Below are 20,743 nucleotides of genomic sequence, written 5' to 3'. Positions count from 1 at the left end.
AATAATTAAATATATTAAATATGAAACAGAAATTTAAAATTTCAGTTTTATTTAGTTTGTATTTTAGATGTGTATTTAATTTTAAAAAGACACTAAATCTATTCATAATTTTTAGATGTGTTTGTTTTATTTTTTTAAAATTATGGTAATAAAAGGCTGAATATTATAAAATTTTTAAAGGATACCTAGTTGAATTGGTTAATTTTTTATGTCCACAGAATCAATTGGTCATTAACTAATGTTTATGTTATCAGTGAATTGTTCTTCATATTTTTTCATTCAATCTATAATCAAAACAATTGGGAAGGAGAACTCATATCATCAAACGAATTGCATGGGTGATCAACCTTTTTCGAATTCTTATATAACGAAGTTTTCTCCAAATATCACAAGTAGTGGCAGATCGAATTCACATGAATGGTAAGTACTTTATTATTATTAAGTTAATTTATAGTGGGATTATAATTTTAGATGCTAAATTATTATAATCTTTAATTCAAATTTTTTTATGAAGAACTCAAATTATAAGTTTAAGAATTTCTTTTTTAGTTTGAACGTTATACTGCAGTCTATTCACCTTAATTGCTAGTACCTAATTATTATTAAGCTAATTTATAATGGAATTATAAGTTTAGATGCTTAATTATTATAACATTTAGTTCAACTTTTTTTTATGAAGACAACAAATTATAAGTTTAAGAATTTCTTTTTTAGTTTGAATGTTATACCCCGGTCTATAGTCCAACAAAACAGGTAGATTACCAATAAAGTTAACCATAATTGTGATTCAGAAATTCTAGAAGATTATGAGGATCACAAAGGTATTATTTTTATTTAAGTTATGTGAAATAAATATTAATATGCGTTATTTATTTAATATTAACCCAATTTTGTATAAATGTCTTCCAGTTATAGATGGATTTGACGACATTGTATTAGAGAATGATATCATTGATCGTGATGATTCATATAACTATGAAGGTAGTATTATATCACTTATTATATCAAAAAAACTTTTATACATAAAATTTATCTATATGGTTTTGTTTAATTTTTATAAAAAACAATTTGCAAATGTGGAGCACAATGTATGTGGTACATCATTTACTCCTTCAATTGAAGAAGGTAACTCATGTAATTTTTTTTATTTAATTTATGAAATTAAATTATTAATATTTTATTATTACACAATCTTAAAATTGATACATATGCATATACTTGGGATGCTAGTGATTCGGTTTATAATTGTGTTTATTGTAAAGCAACAATATGGGAAGGTGTGAGACTCTCAAAAAGGGTAAGAAACAAAATTGCAAAGTTTGGGTTATGTTGCATGGACGGAAAGGTTGAACACCCAAATCTTAAAGAGGTTCTTATTTGTCTTGAAGAGTTGCATTGTAATGATAATGAAAAAGGAAAATACTTCCGGAGACACAAACGTAAGTTTAAGTCAATGTTCGCTTTCATATCGATGGCTGGAAAAATTAATCGTACCATCAATAATGGCTCAGCTCCACTTACATTTTCAATCAGTGGAAAAAATTACCATTCAATTGGTAGTTTACTTCCAGTTGAAAATGATAGGACCAAATTTGCCTAGTTTTATATTTATGATACAGAGAATGAAATCAAAAATCGAATATCTACTGCGAGGTATATAATACATTGCATTTTTTTACGTTGACGAAATATTATTTCTCAATTCTTTTAAAAACAAGTTTTAATTTAATTTCTTTTAAAATTTATATCAATTCCGTTGATTCATCAAACACTATTGAAAGACAAATTGTGCACGACCTGAAGGAAATGTTGGATAACCACAATGAACTGGTGAGGAGTTTTTGTTATGCTAGATAAAGGTTCAAGAATGAGAATCGTTCGGATATTAAGATGAACCTTATTCGAACAGGGTTAAGGATGGAAGACTCTACAATTTACCAACTGCTTTAGAGGTTGCTATTCTAATTGTTGGAGACATTAATGAATCTATTTTAGACAGCGAAATAATCATTGAGACCACTTTCAAGAAGTTACAAATGATTGACGTTCTTCACCCATTGTACTTGCCCCTTCAGTATCCCTTATTATTCCCGTATGGAAAAGACAGTCTTAGACCAGGAATTGAAACTTCTCTACGCCATGGAAGTAGTTCTTTACATAACAGAAAGAATATAAGCATGAGAGAGTTCTTCTTATATCGAATTCAGATGAGATTTGAATATTCTCCCATTTTGTTTTATTCTAGAAGATTATTTCAGTAGTTCTTGGTGGATGCTTACACTATGATAGAGTCTAAATGTCTTAGTTTCATACGGAACAACCAACCTAAATTGAGGGTTGATAAGTACAGCTCTCTACATGCATGAGTCATTGGTTAGAGGCGAAGCAAATGCTGTGGCTACTGGTCAATGTATAATCTTTCCAAGTAGTTTCACTGGTGATCCAATATATATGTTTAATAATTGTAAAGATGCTTTTGTAATTTGTAAATATGCAAGATACCCAAGTTATTTTGTCACAATAACATGCAATCCTGAATGGGATGAGATTAAATGTCTATTAAAGGACTCAGGTCTTAAAGCTGAAGATCGACCTGACATAGTGTCTAGGATCTTTCACATAAAGTTGAATGAGCTTATTATGGACTTTAAGCACGGGAGATTCTTTGGCAAGATATCTGCATGTGAGTAATACATTATTATTTATTTAACTAAATTTCATCTAATATCTTTAACGCATTGTCCAATTTTTTGCAGATGTATGTATTATAGAATTTCAGAAACGTGGCTTATCACATGCTCATATTCTATTGTTGGATCCAAATCACACACCTAAATCTCCATATGACATTGACAAGATGATCTGTGCTGAGATACCAGATAAGTTACGTAGACCTAAGCTCTATGCAGTAGTAGAGAAGTTCATGGTTTATGGACCATGTGGTCGTCATAATAAGAACAGTCCTTGCATGATCAATGATCGTTGCTCTAAATTTTACCCAAAACAATTTCGAAGAAGGACTATCATTGATGAAGCTGGGTTCCCAAAGTATAAAAGGCTTGACAATGGGCGCACAATTTTAAAAAGGAGCGTAGTTCTTGACAATTATTTCATTGTACCCTACAACACATCACTGCTGTTAAAGTATGGTTGTCACATTAATGTCGAGCATACATGTTAGACATCTGTAATAAAATATCTATTTAAGTATATTCTCAAGGGCAATGATAGGGTCACAGCTACTTTTTATCAATCAACAGGTGATGGTGATTGCCAACAGGTTGTTGATGAGATATGTAATTATGACTGTAGGTACATATCTGCCTGTGAGACTGCTTAGAGGGTATTTAGGTATGACATACAATAAAAAGAGCCTTTGGTAATTAGAATACCTTCCCATTTACCCAATAAACATCCAGTTGTCTTTAGGGATCATGAAAACATCATTGATATCATAGAAATGGTGGATGGCAAGCTCACTAAATTGTTAGCATGGATGCTCGCTAATCAGTTGTTTCCTTTTGGCCGGTCTCTTACATACAGCCAATTCCCTAAGAAATTTGTATGGAAAGAGGACATATTAATGTGGATGCCAAGGAAGCAAGGGTTTTCAATTGGTAGGTTAACCCATGTGCCACATGGCAATGGAGAAGACTACTACCTCAAACTTCTCCTGAACATTCAAAAAGGGGTGCCTGAGTTTCATCCATCTTCGAATAGTAGATGGTGTTGTGTATTCAACATTCAAGGAAGCGTGTTATGCTTTAGGTTTGTTGCAACATGATAAAGAATTTATTGACGCTATGTTGGAAGCAAGAACGTGGGCTTCTGCAAGATACATTCGAGATCTATTTGTTGTTCTGTTACTATCAAACAATATCTCGAGTCCTATAAAGATTTGAGAACAGTGTTATCATATATTATCTGAAGACACCCTTTATTCTCACAGGAAGGCTATGCATTGCGAATGTTGTATCTTTAATTATATTATATTATTATGTATATATATAACACCACACTAACAATAGTTGTAATGCAGAGTTACAACTTTCTGAAGAGCAAATTATTAATCTAACTCTTTTCAAGATTTAGGACAAATTACAAGTTAATGGTAGATCGTTTAAGGAGTATGATTAGATGCTTCTCCCAACTATTGATGATCTAGAGGGCATAGATAATCCTCTAATAATGGATGAGATGAACTTTGATTTATGCCTGCTGAAGGAGGAGTTGGAGAATAACTTACACACCATGAATTTGGAGCAGCATGAACCATTTGATAAGGTGATTAGTGCTGTAAATGATGATGTTGGAGGCTTTTTTTGTATATGGATATGTTGGGATTGCATCCTTATTACTCCCCAATGACCGTACGATTCATTCAAGGTTTAAGATACCACTTGATCTAAATGAAGACTGTGTGTTATATCAAGCAACGTACTTCGTTAGCCAAGCTGGTATGTAAAGCGAAGTTAACATACCTGAAGACATCCTTATTCATGACAATGAAGATGGTTTCAATTCTTTAGTTAATTTTGTGTATCCAAATTTGTTTCTAAATTTAAACAATGAGTTGTACTTCAGAGACAGAACAATACTTGCCCCTACACTTGAGATTGTCAACGATGTTAACAAGCACATAATGAAATCTTTAATTGGAGAGGAGAAGACCTACCTTAGCTCTGATTCATTGTGCGCAGGGGAAGGTAACATGGAATCTAAATTAGGTACAGTTACTCCAAATGTTCTCAATGCTATAAATTGTTCAGGCTTGCTGTCTCACCTGTTGACTCTTAAAGAAAGTATACCAGTAATGTTACTACGAAACATTGATTAATCAAATGGGCTATGCAATGGCACAAGATTATATGTACACAGATTAGGTTATCATGTTATTGAATGCATCGCATTAACAAGAAATAAAGCAGGTCGAGTGGTTTTGATACCACGGACGAACATGATACCCAATAATGCTACTATTTATTTTAGGTTTTAAAGGAGACAATTTCCATTAGTTATTTTATTTTCTATAACTATTAACAAGTCTCAGGGTCAAACTTTAACAACGGTGGGATTGTACTTGCCGAAACCTGTTTTTTTTCCACGATCAACTATATATTGCTTTGTGAAGGGTAAAATCAAAATCCGGTTTAAGGGTATTAATTGAGAACAGTTCATTCAAGACAAAAGTTACAACCATCAATGTTATTTATAGAGAAGTATTTAAAAACTTCGATGACCATGTATAATTCTAAAATTTTGTTGATAATATATAATAGTCACAAATTTTTCGTCGTCTACTATATTATTACAATATGTTATGCTTATTATTTAATAGAGACACTTTTATCATAAAATATCTATGTTTTTTTTAAAGTTAGGAGTGAGATTCGAACCCAAAATTTTTAAATGAGAATCGAAAAATTATGCCATTTGAGTTATAACTCGTTGGTATAAAATGGCCATGGTTTAATTATGTACATATATAAAACTTTATTTTCCATGGGGCACTTCCCTAGTACAATAACATATAGCTTTGGGCCATTATTTCCTTTTGAAAAAAAAAAAAATCCTTAGTCCTTACGTGGCACCAATAAAAAAAGCGTGGCATTGACGGAAAAACAGCTTCATTATTAAAAAGCTGGTCACTTTGGGCATAGCCCCACCGCGATCCTCGTCGTCGGTAGTCCACTCTTCGCTTCTTCAATCCCTCAGATCCTCCTCTTCCTTCTCATTATTTCAATATTACGCTTTTGCCACAATTCGGGGTTTTGTTTTCTCTCTTCTCTTCTATTCTATCTATCTCCTACACAAGAAACAAGGGCGAATGGTTATTATTTGAAAGGAAAAGAAGAAAAATTGAAAAGAGGCGAAGGCAATGAAGGCAGGGAGTGCTGCCAAGTTAATCGTTGATGCTCTTCTCCAGCGCTTCCTCCCTCTCGCACGACGTCGTATTGAAACCGCCCAAGCCCAGGTAAGTCTTTTAAGATTCACACCATCTTCGAATTGACCTAAGCATCTCGTTTTTATTTATTTATTTTTTGCGGGTCTACCGTAGGATGGGCAGTACCTGCGACCATCTGATCCCGCCTACGAGCAAGTCCTCGATTCACTCGCCATGGTTGCGCGCCACACCCCGATGCCTCTATTGGAAGCTCTTTTGAGATGGAGAGAGGGGTTTGTTTTAGTGTCTCTGCACTATGGTTCTACTTTGTTTCCTGAAATAACTCTAGTAAAAGAAAATTGCTTTTCTTTTTTTTTTTTGTTATTGTAGTGAATCTCCAAAGGGTACGAATGATGCATCTACATTCCAAAGAAAGGTTTGTTACTCTTATCTGTTTGTTACTTGCTCTTTAGTTCTCTTTTGGCTCCGTGTTCAGATGCATGAATGCATATCCTGGAAGAGGTTTTTAAATTGGGTTTGTTCGGAAACTAGGCTTTATGTGTTTATCGCAATATTCTACCTAGAAATGTAGGTAGGTTTATATATATATATATATATATATATATTTTCATGAATTAAAATTGGTGAAATTCCTATTTTGGCTTCTGAGTTCTTTGTTTCGTTTAGAAAACCTCTGCCGATTGATTCTAAGATTTAATTAATGCTTTTTTTCTTTGTTTAAATTCAGCTTGCGGTTGAATGCATATTTTGCTCAGCGTGCATTCGCTTCGTGGAGTGTTGTCCTCAAGAAGGGCTTACTGGTTTGTTCATTTTTAACAATACCGTTGGCCTGTTGTGTTATTTTTGTTTCATGCTATGTGCATTTGTTGTTCGACGAGTATTGGCCTTATAGCCCTCACTTATTCTTCACTACAGAGAAGCTGTGGTCTGGTCTTGAAAGTTTTGCTTTTGACTGGCTGATAAATGCGGACAGGTAACACTGTAGTTGATAGATGATAGTAATAGGAACCTTTTCACATGCTACAACATAACTAAAGAAGGAAAGAACTTCAAATGATAGAATTTCAATTATAGCTTGCTAACAACATGCCATTGTTTGGAGAATTTGGTTGGAGTCTAATTCATTTATCTTCAATGATATTTTTCAGACAAGCAATTTTTCTTGGGGTAGGGATATATGCTTAGTCTACATATTGGGTTAAGGTTGTCGTGTTTTTGCTCTCGTATGGAGAGCTCTTCATCTTAATATCTTCTATTTCCAAACAAAAAAGAAAAGGTTAAACATTGTTAGACCCAGAGCAATAACATTATATAGGCATAATATTCTCGTGGAGTCTGTAAGTATGTAATAGTTATGTGATAGGACCCCAAATATTAGTATTGTTATTAATTTACATTCCAAGTAATTTTGTCCAATATGAGAGTATTTTACTGTTATGGACCTATTAGGAAGAGTAGAAAGTGGACTGGTGTCAAAGGGGACTTAATTGTAATTAAGTGTATAGGTTAGGATGAGTTTTGTAATTGACAGGAGAGAGAATTTTCATTTGGAGGGAAGGTGGATTGTTATATAGGGAAGGGGAGGGACATTGAGCAGGATATCTCAGAATTATAATTGGAACATGGGAGAGCAGCTGGGTCTGTTTAATACCTGGCTACTTTTATTCTCTTGATGAGTAATACAAACAGGGATGTTTTGATTTCTTGTTCATCTGATACTAAGTTTCTGTCATTATGTAATACTCAAGCAACTATGTCCTCCCATTTGATTTTGAAGATACTCCACTACTCAAGATTGGAGTTGTTTTCAATTTAATATTTTGATTAACCCAAGGGACAGAAGATAAATTGAAAGTATTATTGTCCTCATTTGGACTTGACTATGTTATACCAGAAGCACAACATAAATATTTATGATTATTCTTTTATATTCTGATATGGAGAGTTGGTTTGAACTTAATAATCTCTTATTGCAGGGTTGTTAGCCAGGTTGAATATCCATCGTTGGTTGATTTAAGGGGGCTTCTTCTGGACTTAGTTGCTCAATTCTTAGGTGCTTTATCCCGCATCAGGTATCTGATTTATTACTGAACTACTGTTGAAACATGCTCAGCATGATAAGAAATGTCTGACCATCAAGAAAGATTGTTTTAAGAAATGTTTAAAAATTATTAAGTTAAAGAGTTACTCGTAGTGCTTATTTCGTAGATGAGGGTAGAAGCTTATCTTTGGTGGTTTGGAAACCTGAAGAGGCTATAAGGAGAGTGGAGCAGATGAAGACATAGTTCAATAGCTAGAGGCAGAGCTAAACCTGGAAAAACCATAAGTTGGTGGTGGAACTATTAATAGAGATTTAGATGTTAATGTTTTAGATAACAATAGATATTTGGTAGAGTATTTCGGTGTTGTCTAATCCGTGTGGCTGATTTGATGTTGTAGGACAAGGTTAAGTTATTGTTGGACATGTAGATGTGTGCCTGACAAGTGGTGTGCACATCTTAAGCTATTACCTGTGTTTGGTGTATGTTGAGCACAAAGACACACACTTAGGTTGCCATGTCTTTGCTTTGTAGGTTTTGATTCTTGATAAACATAAACTACTGGTTTTAGGAAGGAATTCAATCTTGAGTAAATTGTAGCATCTACACTTGGTGAACTTTGTATCCTATGTCACTGTTCTCATCTTTGTGGGTTTCTGTGATTTCTTAGTTGATGAATCTATAGCATTTGTGGTTTAAGCAATGGTATTATATATTCTGATAAAAGCAATAAGGTTACTGGTACACTTAGATGTTCTGTTGAGACTTGAATCCCCATCTGATGGTGCATGTTTTAGTTCTCATCCTAGGGCTAGCTCATCTTGTTAGGAAAATGACTTTGGATGCTTATGAGTTTACTTTCCTACTTTCTTTTGAGGGTATACTTCTAACTAGGTCTTTCATACTCCCCCTCATTTTGTATTTGGATTTGTATTATTCTTTTACTACCTGCCATCATTTGTCTGCTTAGTTCCAGCAGGGCAGGGACTAAAGAAAAGGACCTTTGTGAGTTGTGTGTGTGTGCTTATTTTATTTTATTTTTAAAAAATGATTATTGACTAATTAGAAAGAACTTATGTCAGTTCTCCATTTCAGATGTAACTTTCATGTTTCAACCCTGAAAAATAATGCTTTGTAATTTTTCATGGTTACTAATTTTTCTGCATGTGTCTCTTAGATTTAATGTTTGAGGGTTTTCTTTTCTGGAGCTATACATTAATCACCATTAGATGTGTCAGGTTAATAATGAGAAGTTAAACCATTAGTGTGCACTTTGCCTTGTGTCTAGACTGTGAAATGTCATGTTAGAGTTGATGGTTTTTCCTGTCTTTCTGTTTCAGATTTAGTTCTGTTACTGAGCGTTTTTTCATGGAACTTAATACCCGTCGAATTGACACCAGCGCAGCAAGAAGTGAAACCCTCAGTATCATTAATGGCATGCGATACCTGAAGCTTGGGGTATGTTTCAGAATTAGTTTTTTTTTTCTCCTGCAAGGTATTGCATGATATGTTATTGTTATAATTATGATGTTCTTCTCAGGTGAAAACTGAGGGTGCATTGAATGCATCTGCTTCATTTGTGGCTAAAGCAAACCCTTTAAACCGTGCTCCCCACAAACGAAAAAGTGAGCTTTACCATGCTCTATGCAATATGCTTTCAAATATCCTTGCGCCTCTTGCAGATGGTGGAAAAAGCCAGTGGCCACCTTCTGGTGTGGAGCCAGCGCTTACGTTTTGGTATGAAGCTGTTGGACGTATAAGAGTTATGCTTGTGCATTGGATGGATAAACAGAGCAAGCACATTGCAGTAAGTGGTTCTTCTACAATTTTTGTTATTTTTCCCTCGCCTTAAAATGCTAACCATTTATATCTTATGTTGTCATGTAGGTTGGGTACCCATTGGTCACTCTTCTTCTCTGTCTTGGTGATCCTCTAATATTTAACAACAACTTAAGTCCTCACATGGAGCAACTCTACAAACTTCTCAGGGTAAGTTCAAATTGTGTAGGCTCTGTTTATAATTGAATCATAACTGTACTGAGTTTATCTTATGATATGTGGATGGAAGAATGCTTATGTTTTCGCACAGTTATTACTTATATTTTTGCAAAGGAGAAGTTCAATCATCCATACTAAAATATTTGCTTAAATTCATTTAGAATTATTGGATATATGTATTTCCTTTCTCTATTTTTTTGACTAATCACATACAGTTTTAACAACTATTATTATATGCCACAGGAAACATAAATACTGACATACAACTTACAAGCTGTTTTTACTTTTAACTAGAATCATTTGTAGTCCTTCACCTAGCAGTATCAGCTTTTGGGTTGAACTGGTAACTTTGAATTGGTGATGTTAGTGTGATTTGGTCCTCAATTTGTATAATTGGGTAACTCACTGGAGTTTGTAGTTACTTTATCATCTCTTTCCATTATGGTTTTTTAGTTATATGACAGTTCCATTCCCTGGTTGGATCATACAGGATAAAAATCATCGATTCATGGCTTTGGATTGTCTCCATCGAGTTTTAAGATTTTACTTAAGTGTCCATGCATTTAATCAGGCTCCAAATCGTATATGGGATTACCTTGACAGTGTAACTTCACAACTCTTAACGGTTCTAAGGAAGGGATTGCTTACACAAGATGTCCAACATGATAAACTTGTTGAATTTTGTGTAACTATTGCCGAACACAACCTTGATTTTGCCATGAACCATATGATACTGGAATTGTTAAAGCAAGATAGCTCTAGTGAAGCAAAGGTTATTGGTCTCCGTGCCTTGCTTGCTATTGTGATGTTGCCTTCAAGTCAGCATTTTGGCTTGGACATTTTTAAAGGTAGGAGCGGTGCTGCACCTAGAATAATTCTACATGGTTATATTTAGTTGAAATAAAATACACTTGTTTCCTGCAGTAAATGTTAACACTGTGGATGAATGAGCAGGTCATGATATTGGTCATTACATTCCAAAAGTGAAAGCTGCAATTGAGGCAATATTGAGGTCATGTCATAGAACCTATAGTCAAGCACTTTTGACATCATCAAGGACCACTATAGGTAATTGCTAACTTCTATGATATGCAACTGCAAAGAGAACTTATATTGTAAATAGTGAGAGCAATAGGATAGTCGAATTAAAGCTCAAGTTACATTGTCGAAAGCATGGTTCTTCAATTATTGAATTATTTAGTAATAGTATCACTTCGATCACAAAGTATGCTTGACTTCCTTTCATAATAATCTGATCATTTTAAAATTATGCTTAATTGGTCTTACAGAGATATGTTAAATTAATTTATTGAAACTAGAAGTGAAACCTTTTTTTTTTTAGTTTCTTTCTTGTATAAAAATAATGAAGGTACGACCTACATTTCACAGGATTCAAATTTGTGTTCCTTTGATCCCTTATAGTTAGTTTATTATTTATCAGTTTAGAAAATTCTTTATTTACTTTTCTGGTGAATCTCTTGTGCATCATGACACACTGTGACAAATAACTATTTTATAGATGCTGTAACCAAGGAAAAGTCACAAGGTTATTTGTTCCGGTCTGTGCTAAAGTGCATCCCATATCTAATTGAAGAAGTTGGGCGAAGTGATAAAATTACTGAAATAATACCACAACATGGCATAAGTATTGACCCCGGTGTACGTGAGGAAGCAGTGCAAGTACTAAACCGTATTGTGAAATACCTACCGCAACGTCGTTTTGCAGTAATGAAGGGGATGGCCAACTTCATATTACGACTTCCTGATGAATTCCCTCTTCTCATCCAAACTTCATTAGGGCGCCTGTTGGAACTAATGCGTTTTTGGAGGTCTTGTCTAATAGATGATAGGATGCAACTCGATGCAGAGGAAAAATCTTTGGGACATGAAACTGAGAGATTCGGAAAACCTTCTTTCCAACAATCAGGTGAAGCAATTGAATTTCGTGCTTCAGAAATTGACGCAGTTGGCCTCATATTCCTTAGTTCTGTTGATAGTCAAATTAGGCACACGGCATTGGAATTGTTGCGTTGTGTTCGTGCACTGAGAAATGATATTCGTGATCTGAGGATACAAGAGCAACCAAATCATATTATAAAATATGAAGCTGAACCAATATTTATAATTGATGTTCTGGAAGAACATGGGGTACGCATTTGCCTTTATTTTGTATTCTTAGGATATGAATTCGTCAATGTTATTTTTTTTACTTATGGGGCAGTCTTTCGGTTATTGAGTGTTTTTTTTTTTTTTAAATGTTCAATCATGTTAGATTAAGCTTTTATTTTCCCCTTAAAAGTTTAAAATCTTCAGTAATTGCAGGATGAGATTGTTCAGAACTGTTATTGGGACTCGGGGAGGCCTTTTGATTTGAAACGAGAATCTGATGCCATACCTCCTGATATGACGCTTCAATCTATAATATTTGAGAGCCCTGACAAGAACAGGTGGGCTCGCTGTCTAAGTGAACTAGTCAAATATGCTGCCGAGCTTTGTCCGAGCTCTGTTCAGGATGCAAAGTAAGTATACATTTATTTTCTGTTATGCAAAGTATGTACCACCAGTGCTATTTTAAAGGAAAATAATGAGCTTTAATAGTGGAAGAGAACAAGTCTCTTAATGTTTAAATATACATATTTATATATCTTGAATCTTTTGTATATACATATGCTGTGTCCATGTCTTCCCTGTAAAAATGTGGGGCGTCTCCTTGTTAGTGTTGGTGGTGTTGTCAAGTGTCTATGTAAGTGTCGCTTCTTATACATAGACCGATACATAGAAAGTAAACTAAGGTGCTTGGTTTGTGTTTCTGTTGGGTACTTGGTATTTTGGGTGCTGAAAGTCTCACACTGAGTAGTATGGATGGTTGATGTTATATTTAAAGAGTGTAGCTTTTAAGGTGTGGTTCCCCACTTTCCTTAGGTACTTAACGATGTTATCAGAGCTAGGTTTGTCGGCGATACGGAAAGGGGTACCTATAGGCTGGATTAATGTAAATACAGAATACTAATAGCCAAAAGCCGAGGGGTTATGAAGATATCGGGTGTACCAAAAGTACCATATTGAGTAGCATCGAGTGTTTGATGTTGTATTTAAAGAGAGTGGTTATTTCCCTTAATAGATAGCTTTAGGGTGTGGTTCCCCACTTTCCTTAGGTACTGAATAGTTTCATTTTCAGTTTGTTCTGTTATCAAGATTTTCTTTTAAGGTGAATACAACAACAACAGCAACAACAACAAAGTCTTGTCCCACTAGGTGGAGTTAGCTACCTGGATCAAATGACGCTATTGAGCTCTATCATGTATCATGTCTACAGAGAGACTGTTTACATGTAGATCTCGTTTGACCATCTCATAGATGGTCTTCCTAGGATTTCCCCTGCCTTTCACCCCTTGTCCATCTTCCATCTCATCCACCTTCATTGGGTGCTTTGTCAGTCTTCTTTTCATATGTCCAAACCACCTGAGATGCGATTCTATCATCTTTTCCACAATAGGTGCTACTCTAACTCTCTCTTTTATATCTTCGTTCCTTATTCTATACAATCGCATGAGTTATGACCACTCATCCATCTCAACATCTTCATCTCTACCGCACTTAACTTTTCTTCGTGCTCCCTTTTGGCCGTCCAACACTCTGTATCATAAAACATAGCTGGTTTGATAGCAGTGCGATAGAATTTACCTTTAAGTTTTAAAGGCATTTTTTGTCACATATAAAACCAGACGCACGCCATTTTGACCAACCTGTTTAGATCCTATGATTTACATCCTGTTCAATGTCTCCATTATCCTGTATGATGCACCCAAGATACTTAAAACTTGAAACTTTTAAGGTGAATGCAATGAAAATAATAAAACCGTGTTTTCTGTTTTTATTTCCTGTTTTCACTTGTTTTCTTCACAAAACAGAGAACTGAGAAGGCTAAACTGTCTGTTTCTTTGTGTTTTTTTTCCCTGTTAAATGTTTTGCTTCATGTTTCTTCCCATTTTGGTTTGCTTTCACGAGCTATAATAAACATGATAGGGAAATTGGATTTTGACATAATATAATATTAAATTGTTCCTTCTATATATTTAATTGATCTTGGTACTGAGTTTTTGAGGCTAGCTAGCACAAATATTTATTTTTGCCATTAATTTTATAACCAGCATCTCTTTATCTTCTTTAAACTCTGCATTCATGCATGATTGTAATGGCGAATAAAAAGTGAGTTTTACTCACAAGTATTGCATGTTGCCTTTAATCTGTGTTTCTGAGTCCTAGCTAAAGCTTTGTAGTACCAACTAACTCTGGGCAGGCTAGAAGTTATGCAACGTCTTACCCATATCACACCTATTGAGCTGGGTGGAAAAGCTCATCAGTCACAAGATGTTGATAATAAACTGGATCAGTGGCTTATGTATGCAATGTTTGTCTGTTCATGCCCACCATCAGCTCGAGAATCAGGCGGAATTGGAGCAACCAAAGATCTTTACCATCTTATTTTCCCTTCTCTAAAATCTGGATCTGATGCTCAATGTGTAAGTATATTCTGTCAAACTACCGAAAGCTCTCTTAAGTTCTTTACAAAAGGAATGTTGATAAAGATGAAGAGTTCCATTCCGTGCATAATTACCGTGTGTTCAGGATTTTGTACTTATTTTTTGTCCAAATGAGTACTTGAAAAGCTGAGACTTTCTGTTAAGAAGGAAAATAGATAAAGCCAGCTTCCAGCTATAAAGGTGTCTGAAAATATAATTGATAAAAGTAATGTAATACAACCTTAAACCTATATTCAATTTATTTTATGTTCTTTATATTTAAAAATAAGAAGAATAACCCAATAATTCTAATATCTTAATAAATATGATGCCTTGAATTTATTTGCTCTAAATTTTCTACTGTCATTTGTTTGCTTACCACTTTTTATTGGTGATGATGTTTTTGATATAGCAAGCAGCCACCATGGCTCTTGGCCGCTCACACCTAGAGGCATGTGAAATCATGTTTGGTGAACTTGCAACTTTTATGGATGAGATTTCTTCTGAGACAGAAGGAAAACCAAAATGGAAGGTAAATTCCCCAAAAAATGTAGATTTAGTTCTATGAACTATTATTTATAGTAGTATTAATGAATTATAAATGACAAGGATAATATGATAATACAAGAAATTTAATATCATTTTAAGAATTTTGAATTCTCATATCTTAACCATTCCTACAATTCAAACAATTTTATTGATAATACTCCATATTTAAACAAAGACGATATGGGAGTTTTCATTTTATTTTATTTTGGTTAAATAGTAATTTGGTTGCTCGATTTCTAATTTTCGAATCTTAAGTTCGCGATTACGAGTTTTATTTTATGAACGCAGAGTCAAAAGGTTCGCCGAGAAGAACTTCGTGTCCACATTGCCAATATATATCGCACAGTTGCAGAAAATATATGGCCTGGCATGCTAGCCCGCAAGCCTGTGTTCCGCCTCCATTATCTTAGGTTCATTGAAGAGACAACCAGACTAATCTCAACATCTCCCCCTGAAAATTTTCAGGAAATACAACCCTTCCGCTATGCTCTTGCCTGTGTTCTAAGATCCTTGGCCCCCGAATTTGTTGATTCAAAATCAGAAAAATTTGATGTTAGAACTAGAAAGCGTCTGTTTGATCTTCTCCTCTCATGGTCCGATGACACAGGAAGTGCATGGGGTCAGGAAGGTGTCAATGACTATCGACGTGAGGTCGATCGTTACAAGTCTTCTCAACATGCAAGGTCAAAAGATTCTGTGGATAAAATATCATTTGACAAAGAATTGAATGAACAAATTGAGGCAATCCAGTGGGCGTCCTTGAATGCAATAGCATCACTTTTATATGGGCCATGCTTTGATGACAATGCAAGGAAAATGAGTGGCCGTGTCATATCTTGGATTAATGCTTTCTTTATGGAGCCTACTGCAAGGGCTCCATTTGGATTTTCACCTGCTGATCCAAGAACTCCATCATATACCAAGTATCAAGTGGAAGGTGGTCGAGGAAATGCTGGTCGTGATAGGCTTAGAGGTGGCCAACATCGTGTTTCGTTAGCTAAATTAGCTCTGAAGAATCTTCTGCTCACAAATTTGGACCTATTTCCGTCGTGCATTGATCAGGTAATATTTTCTCACATTATTGTGCATTGAATCTGAATGAGCATTGTTCATGTATTGTGCAGAAAGCAAGCAAGGGTTTAAAGTGTGTCCAACTCGTTCAAATCGTATTTCTTTTCAAAAGACTATCCAGATCACTTCATCCTAAGCAACATAAATTTTGGTCACCGCACCATATATCATTTAAACATACGACATTGCAGTATCTTCTGGTTGTCTCTGTTCTTGACAGTGGGTTCTGTCTTTATATGTGCCTCCCTGTTTATGATTCTTTCATTTGATCTCCCTGCATGTTGGATTATATGTAGCCACTGAGAGATATTCAGAAAGCTCTGTACTTAGATTCAAATAGCATGACCTTGTAGGGATTATTTTATTCTCTATGCAATTCTGTTATATTTTTGCATGATCTAATTGTCATTTTGATTTCCTGTATTTCCAAGCTTGTTCAGTCAAGTAATTTTATGCAGATCTATCTTGTTTCCCATTGACATTTAAGCTTATAGATATTCATTATCTCTTGCAGTGCTACTACTCTAACTCTTCAGTAGCTGACGGGTACTTTAGTGTACTAGCTGAGGTGTACATGCGTCAAGAGATACCAAACTGTGAAATACAGAGACTCCTAAGTTTGATCCTTTACAAGGTGGTGGACCCATCTAGACAAATCCGTGATGATGCCCTTCAGATGCTTGAGACACTTTCTATTCGTGAATGGGCCGAGGATGGCATCGAGGGATCGGGAAGTTATCGAGCTGCTGTAGTGGGTAATCTTCCAGATTCCTACCAACAATTCCAGTACAAGCTTTCCTGTAAGCTTGCCAAAGATCATCCTGAACTGAGTCAACTTCTGTGTGAAGAGATTATGCAGAGGCAACTGGATGCTGTTGATATAATTGCTCAGCATCAAGTTTTAACATGCATGGCTCCATGGATTGAGAACCTTAACTTCTGGAAACTCAAGGAAGGCTGGAGTGAAAGGTTATTGAAAAGTTTATACTACGTAACATGGCGGCATGGAGACCAATTCCCTGATGAAATTGAAAAACTTTGGAGTACAATTGCTAGCAAAAATAAGAATATTAGTCCTGTTTTAGACTTCTTGATCACAAAAGGTATTGAAGACTGTGATTCAAATGCATCAACTGAAATAAGTGGTGCATTTGCGACATATTTCAGTGTTGCAAAACGGGTTAGTCTGTATTTAGCACGAATATGCCCTCAACGCACTATAGATCACCTGGTTTTCCAGTTGTCTCAGCGATTACTGGAGGATAGCATTGAGCCAGTTGGGCAAACATCAACTAAGGGTGATGCTGGTGCCAATTTTGTGTTAGAATTCTCGCAAGGTCCTGCTGTAGCCCAAATTACATCGGTTATGGATAACCAACCACACATGTCCCCATTGCTTGTAAGAGGTTCTCTTGATGGACCACTTAGAAATGTTAGTGGGAGCTTGAGCTGGAGAACAGCAGGTATGACAGGCCGAAGTGTCTCAGGCCCATTAAGTCCAATGCCTCCAGAATTGAATGTTGTTCCAGTAAATGCAGCGCGATCTGGGCAGCTCCTTCCATCATTGGTAAACATGTCAGGACCCTTAATTGGTGTTAGAGGTTCAACAGGGAGTTTGCGGAGCCGTCATCTTTCACGTGATAGTGGAGATTATCTTGTTGACACACCAAACTCTGGTGAAGATGGTCTGCATCCTGTGAGTGGGCATGGTATCAATGCAAAAGAACTTCAATCAGCATTGCAGGGTCATCAGCAGCATTCACTTACACATGCAGATATAGCATTGATTCTTCTTGCTGAAATTGCATATGAAAATGACGAAGACTTCCGCCAATACTTGCCTTTACTCTTCCATGTCATTTTTGTTTCAATGGATAGCTCAGAAGACATTGTACTGGAGCATTGCCAGCATTTGCTTGTTAATCTGCTATATTCTATTGCAGGCCGCCATTTAGAGCAGTATGAGGTTGAAAATAATGATAGAGAGAACAAGCAGCAGGTTGTTAGCCTGATTAAATATGTACAATCAAAGCGAGGAAGCATGATGTGGGAGAATGAGGATCCTACTGTTGTCAGAACAGAGCTGCCAAGTGCAGCCCTTCTTTCTGCCCTAGTTCAGAGCATGGTGGATGCTATCTTCTTCCAAGGAGACCTTCGTGAGACTTGGGGAGAAGAAGCACTTAGATGGGCTATGGAGTGCACTTCACGACACCTTGCTTGTCGTTCACATCAGATCTACCGAGCACTTAGACCCAGCGTAACAAGTGATGCTTGTGTGTCCCTTCTCCGGTGCCTACATAGATGTCTGGGGAATCCAATACCTCCTGTACTGGGATTTATTATGGAAATTTTGATGACATTGCAAGTTATGGTGGAGAATATGGAGCCAGAGAAGGTCATACTTTATCCTCAGCTATTTTGGGGGTGTGTAGCTATGATGCACACGGATTTTGTCCATGTCTACCGACAGGTTTTAGAGCTCTTTTCTCATGTTATTGATCGTCTATCATTCCGTGATCACACTACAGAAAATGTTCTTCTCTCAAGCATGCCTAGAGATGTTAATACTAGTGATTTAGCAGAATTTCAACGTATAGAATCCAAAAATTATGAACCTCTACAAGAGGGTAATTTGCCAGCATTTGAAGGAGTACAACCTCTTGTTCTGAAGGGACTTACGTCAAATGTCAGCCACAGTGTTTCTATTGATGTCCTGTCCCGTATAACGGTGCATTCATGTGATTCTATATTTGGTGATGCTGAGACAAGACTCCTTATGCATATTATAGGATTGCTCCCATGGCTTTGCCTTCAACTCAGCAAAGACCCAGTGATAGGTTCTGCTTCCCCACTTCAACATCAATATCAAAAAGCTTGCTCCGTTGCAGCGAATATTGCAATTTGGTGCCGAGCAAAGTCCTTGGATGAACTAGCTACCGTATTTATGATTTACTCTCGAGGTGAGATCAAGAGCATAGATAATTTTCTAGCCTGTGTTTCGCCCCTCCTATGCAATGAATGGTTTCCAAGACATTCAACTTTGGCCTTTGGACACTTGTTAAGGCTACTGGAGAGGGGACCTGTTGAGTATCAACGCGTTATTCTACTTATGCTCAAAGCTCTCCTTCAGCATACTCCAATGGATGCAGCCCAAAGTCCGCAAATCTACGCAATTGTTTCCCAATTGGTGGAAAGCACTCTCTGTTGGGAAGCACTAAGTGTGCTTGAAGCCCTTCTACAAAGTTGCAGTTCATTGAATGGTGCTCACCCGCATGAACTTGGCTCGCTTGAGAATGGAATTGGTGGTACTGAAGAAAAGTTGCTTGTTCCACAGACCTCATTCAAGGCACGCAGCGGCCCTCTGCAGTATAGTATAGGATCAGCATTCGGCACGGTGTCTACAGTGACACAGGGTGGACCAAACGAGTCTGGGACTTCAGCAAGAGAGGCGAGAGAGTTAGCTCTGCAGAATACTCGCCTGATTCTAGGGAGGGTATTGGATAGAAGTGCATTAGGTAGGAGAAAGGACCAGAAAAAGTTGGTCCCTTTTGTGGCCAATATTGGTAACCCGTGATCTGCATAGTAAGAGATGTATATATTCTGTCCAAAGATGTAGTGATTAATCCAGAATAGGGGGTTTGTAAATAGGCATCTAAATATTGGTTTCACAGTTTGTATCTTTATGTGTAGTTTAGCAGCACGCGTTTGATGTCAATATCATGCATAATGTATCCGTCGTAAGTAACATTCTATTATAGTATACTACTATACTGTTATTCTATTGTCCTCTCAATCTTTAATTTTTCTCCAAGAAAATTTTTGTTTTATACCCGGATAAAAGAGGAAGGTTGTGTTAGGCCTTCGATAGCTAATATAAAAATTTAGTCGAATTTTTATGACTTATGCACGAGGGAAGAAGATCGAAACTTCCACTACCATCGAAGATTTGAGACTCTGAGATAGAGACTCTACCGGATGAAAAACGGCAGAGAGTAGGATCCGATAATATTCCGATTGAAGTTTGGAAAGGTCTTGGAGAGAAAGGCATTAGTTAGTTAACCAAGCTTTTTAATAAGATTTTAATGTCAAAAAAGATGTCAGATGAGTGGATAAAGAGCACATTCATACCTATCTACAAGAATAAGGGAGATATACAAAGTTGCAAAAACTATAGAGGGATTAAGTTCATGAACCATACCATGAAGTTATGGAAAAGGGTGATAGAATGGAAGTTGAGACAAAAGACACAAGTAACAGAGAACTAATTTAGTTTTATGCTAGACAGATCTACCACTGAAGCGATATACCTGTTAAGAAGGATGATAGAGAGGTATCGTAATAATCAAAGGGATCTACATGTGGTGTTTATTAATTTGGAAAAAGCATACGATAGAGTGTCAAGGGAAGTCTTATAGAAGGTTTTGGAAAAGAAGAGAGTAAGGATCGTATATATTCATACAATTAAAGACATATATGATGGGGTTACAACTAGTATGCAAACTCAAGGTGGTGTGATAGAAAAATTTCCTATTAGTATAGGATTATACTAGGGATCATCGTTAAGTCGATCTTTATATGTTAGTATTAGAAGTACTCACAGAGCATATCCAAGAGTCTGTGCCATGATACATGCTTTTTGCCGATGATATCGTCCTCAT

The 20,743-nt window shown here is 36.1% G+C and overlaps 2 protein-coding genes across 2 annotated transcripts; both read left to right on the top strand.

The window, feature by feature from the left end:
* The first annotated feature begins 4,188 nt into the window (after positions 1–4,188).
* On the top strand, positions 4,189–4,837 carry LOC130957695 (uncharacterized). The gene is made up of 2 exons (XM_057884539.1): positions 4,189–4,324; positions 4,530–4,837. The coding sequence occupies exons 1-2, from the start codon at positions 4,189–4,191 to the stop codon at positions 4,835–4,837; spliced, it is 444 nt and encodes a 147-aa protein (XP_057740522.1).
* Positions 4,838–5,640: 803 nt separating this feature from the next.
* Positions 5,641–19,900, top strand: LOC130955689 (uncharacterized). Its single transcript, XM_057882613.1, has 17 exons — positions 5,641–5,974; positions 6,059–6,177; positions 6,275–6,320; positions 6,633–6,705; positions 6,821–6,878; positions 7,882–7,977; positions 9,285–9,402; positions 9,485–9,751; positions 9,832–9,933; positions 10,433–10,790; positions 10,897–11,010; positions 11,462–12,090; positions 12,265–12,461; positions 14,243–14,465; positions 14,878–14,997; positions 15,303–16,076; positions 16,600–19,900. The coding sequence occupies exons 1-17, from the start codon at positions 5,879–5,881 to the stop codon at positions 19,657–19,659; spliced, it is 6,450 nt and encodes a 2,149-aa protein (XP_057738596.1). The 5' UTR covers positions 5,641–5,878; the 3' UTR covers positions 19,660–19,900.
* The last annotated feature ends 843 nt before the right edge of the window (positions 19,901–20,743 follow it).

This window comes from Arachis stenosperma, chromosome 10 (genome assembly GCF_014773155.1).
Source record: "Arachis stenosperma cultivar V10309 chromosome 10, arast.V10309.gnm1.PFL2, whole genome shotgun sequence".
Taxonomy (NCBI): Eukaryota; Viridiplantae; Streptophyta; class Magnoliopsida; order Fabales; family Fabaceae; genus Arachis; species Arachis stenosperma.
Note: the sequence above shows the minus strand (reverse complement) of the source record. Positions and strands in the feature narration are given on the sequence as shown.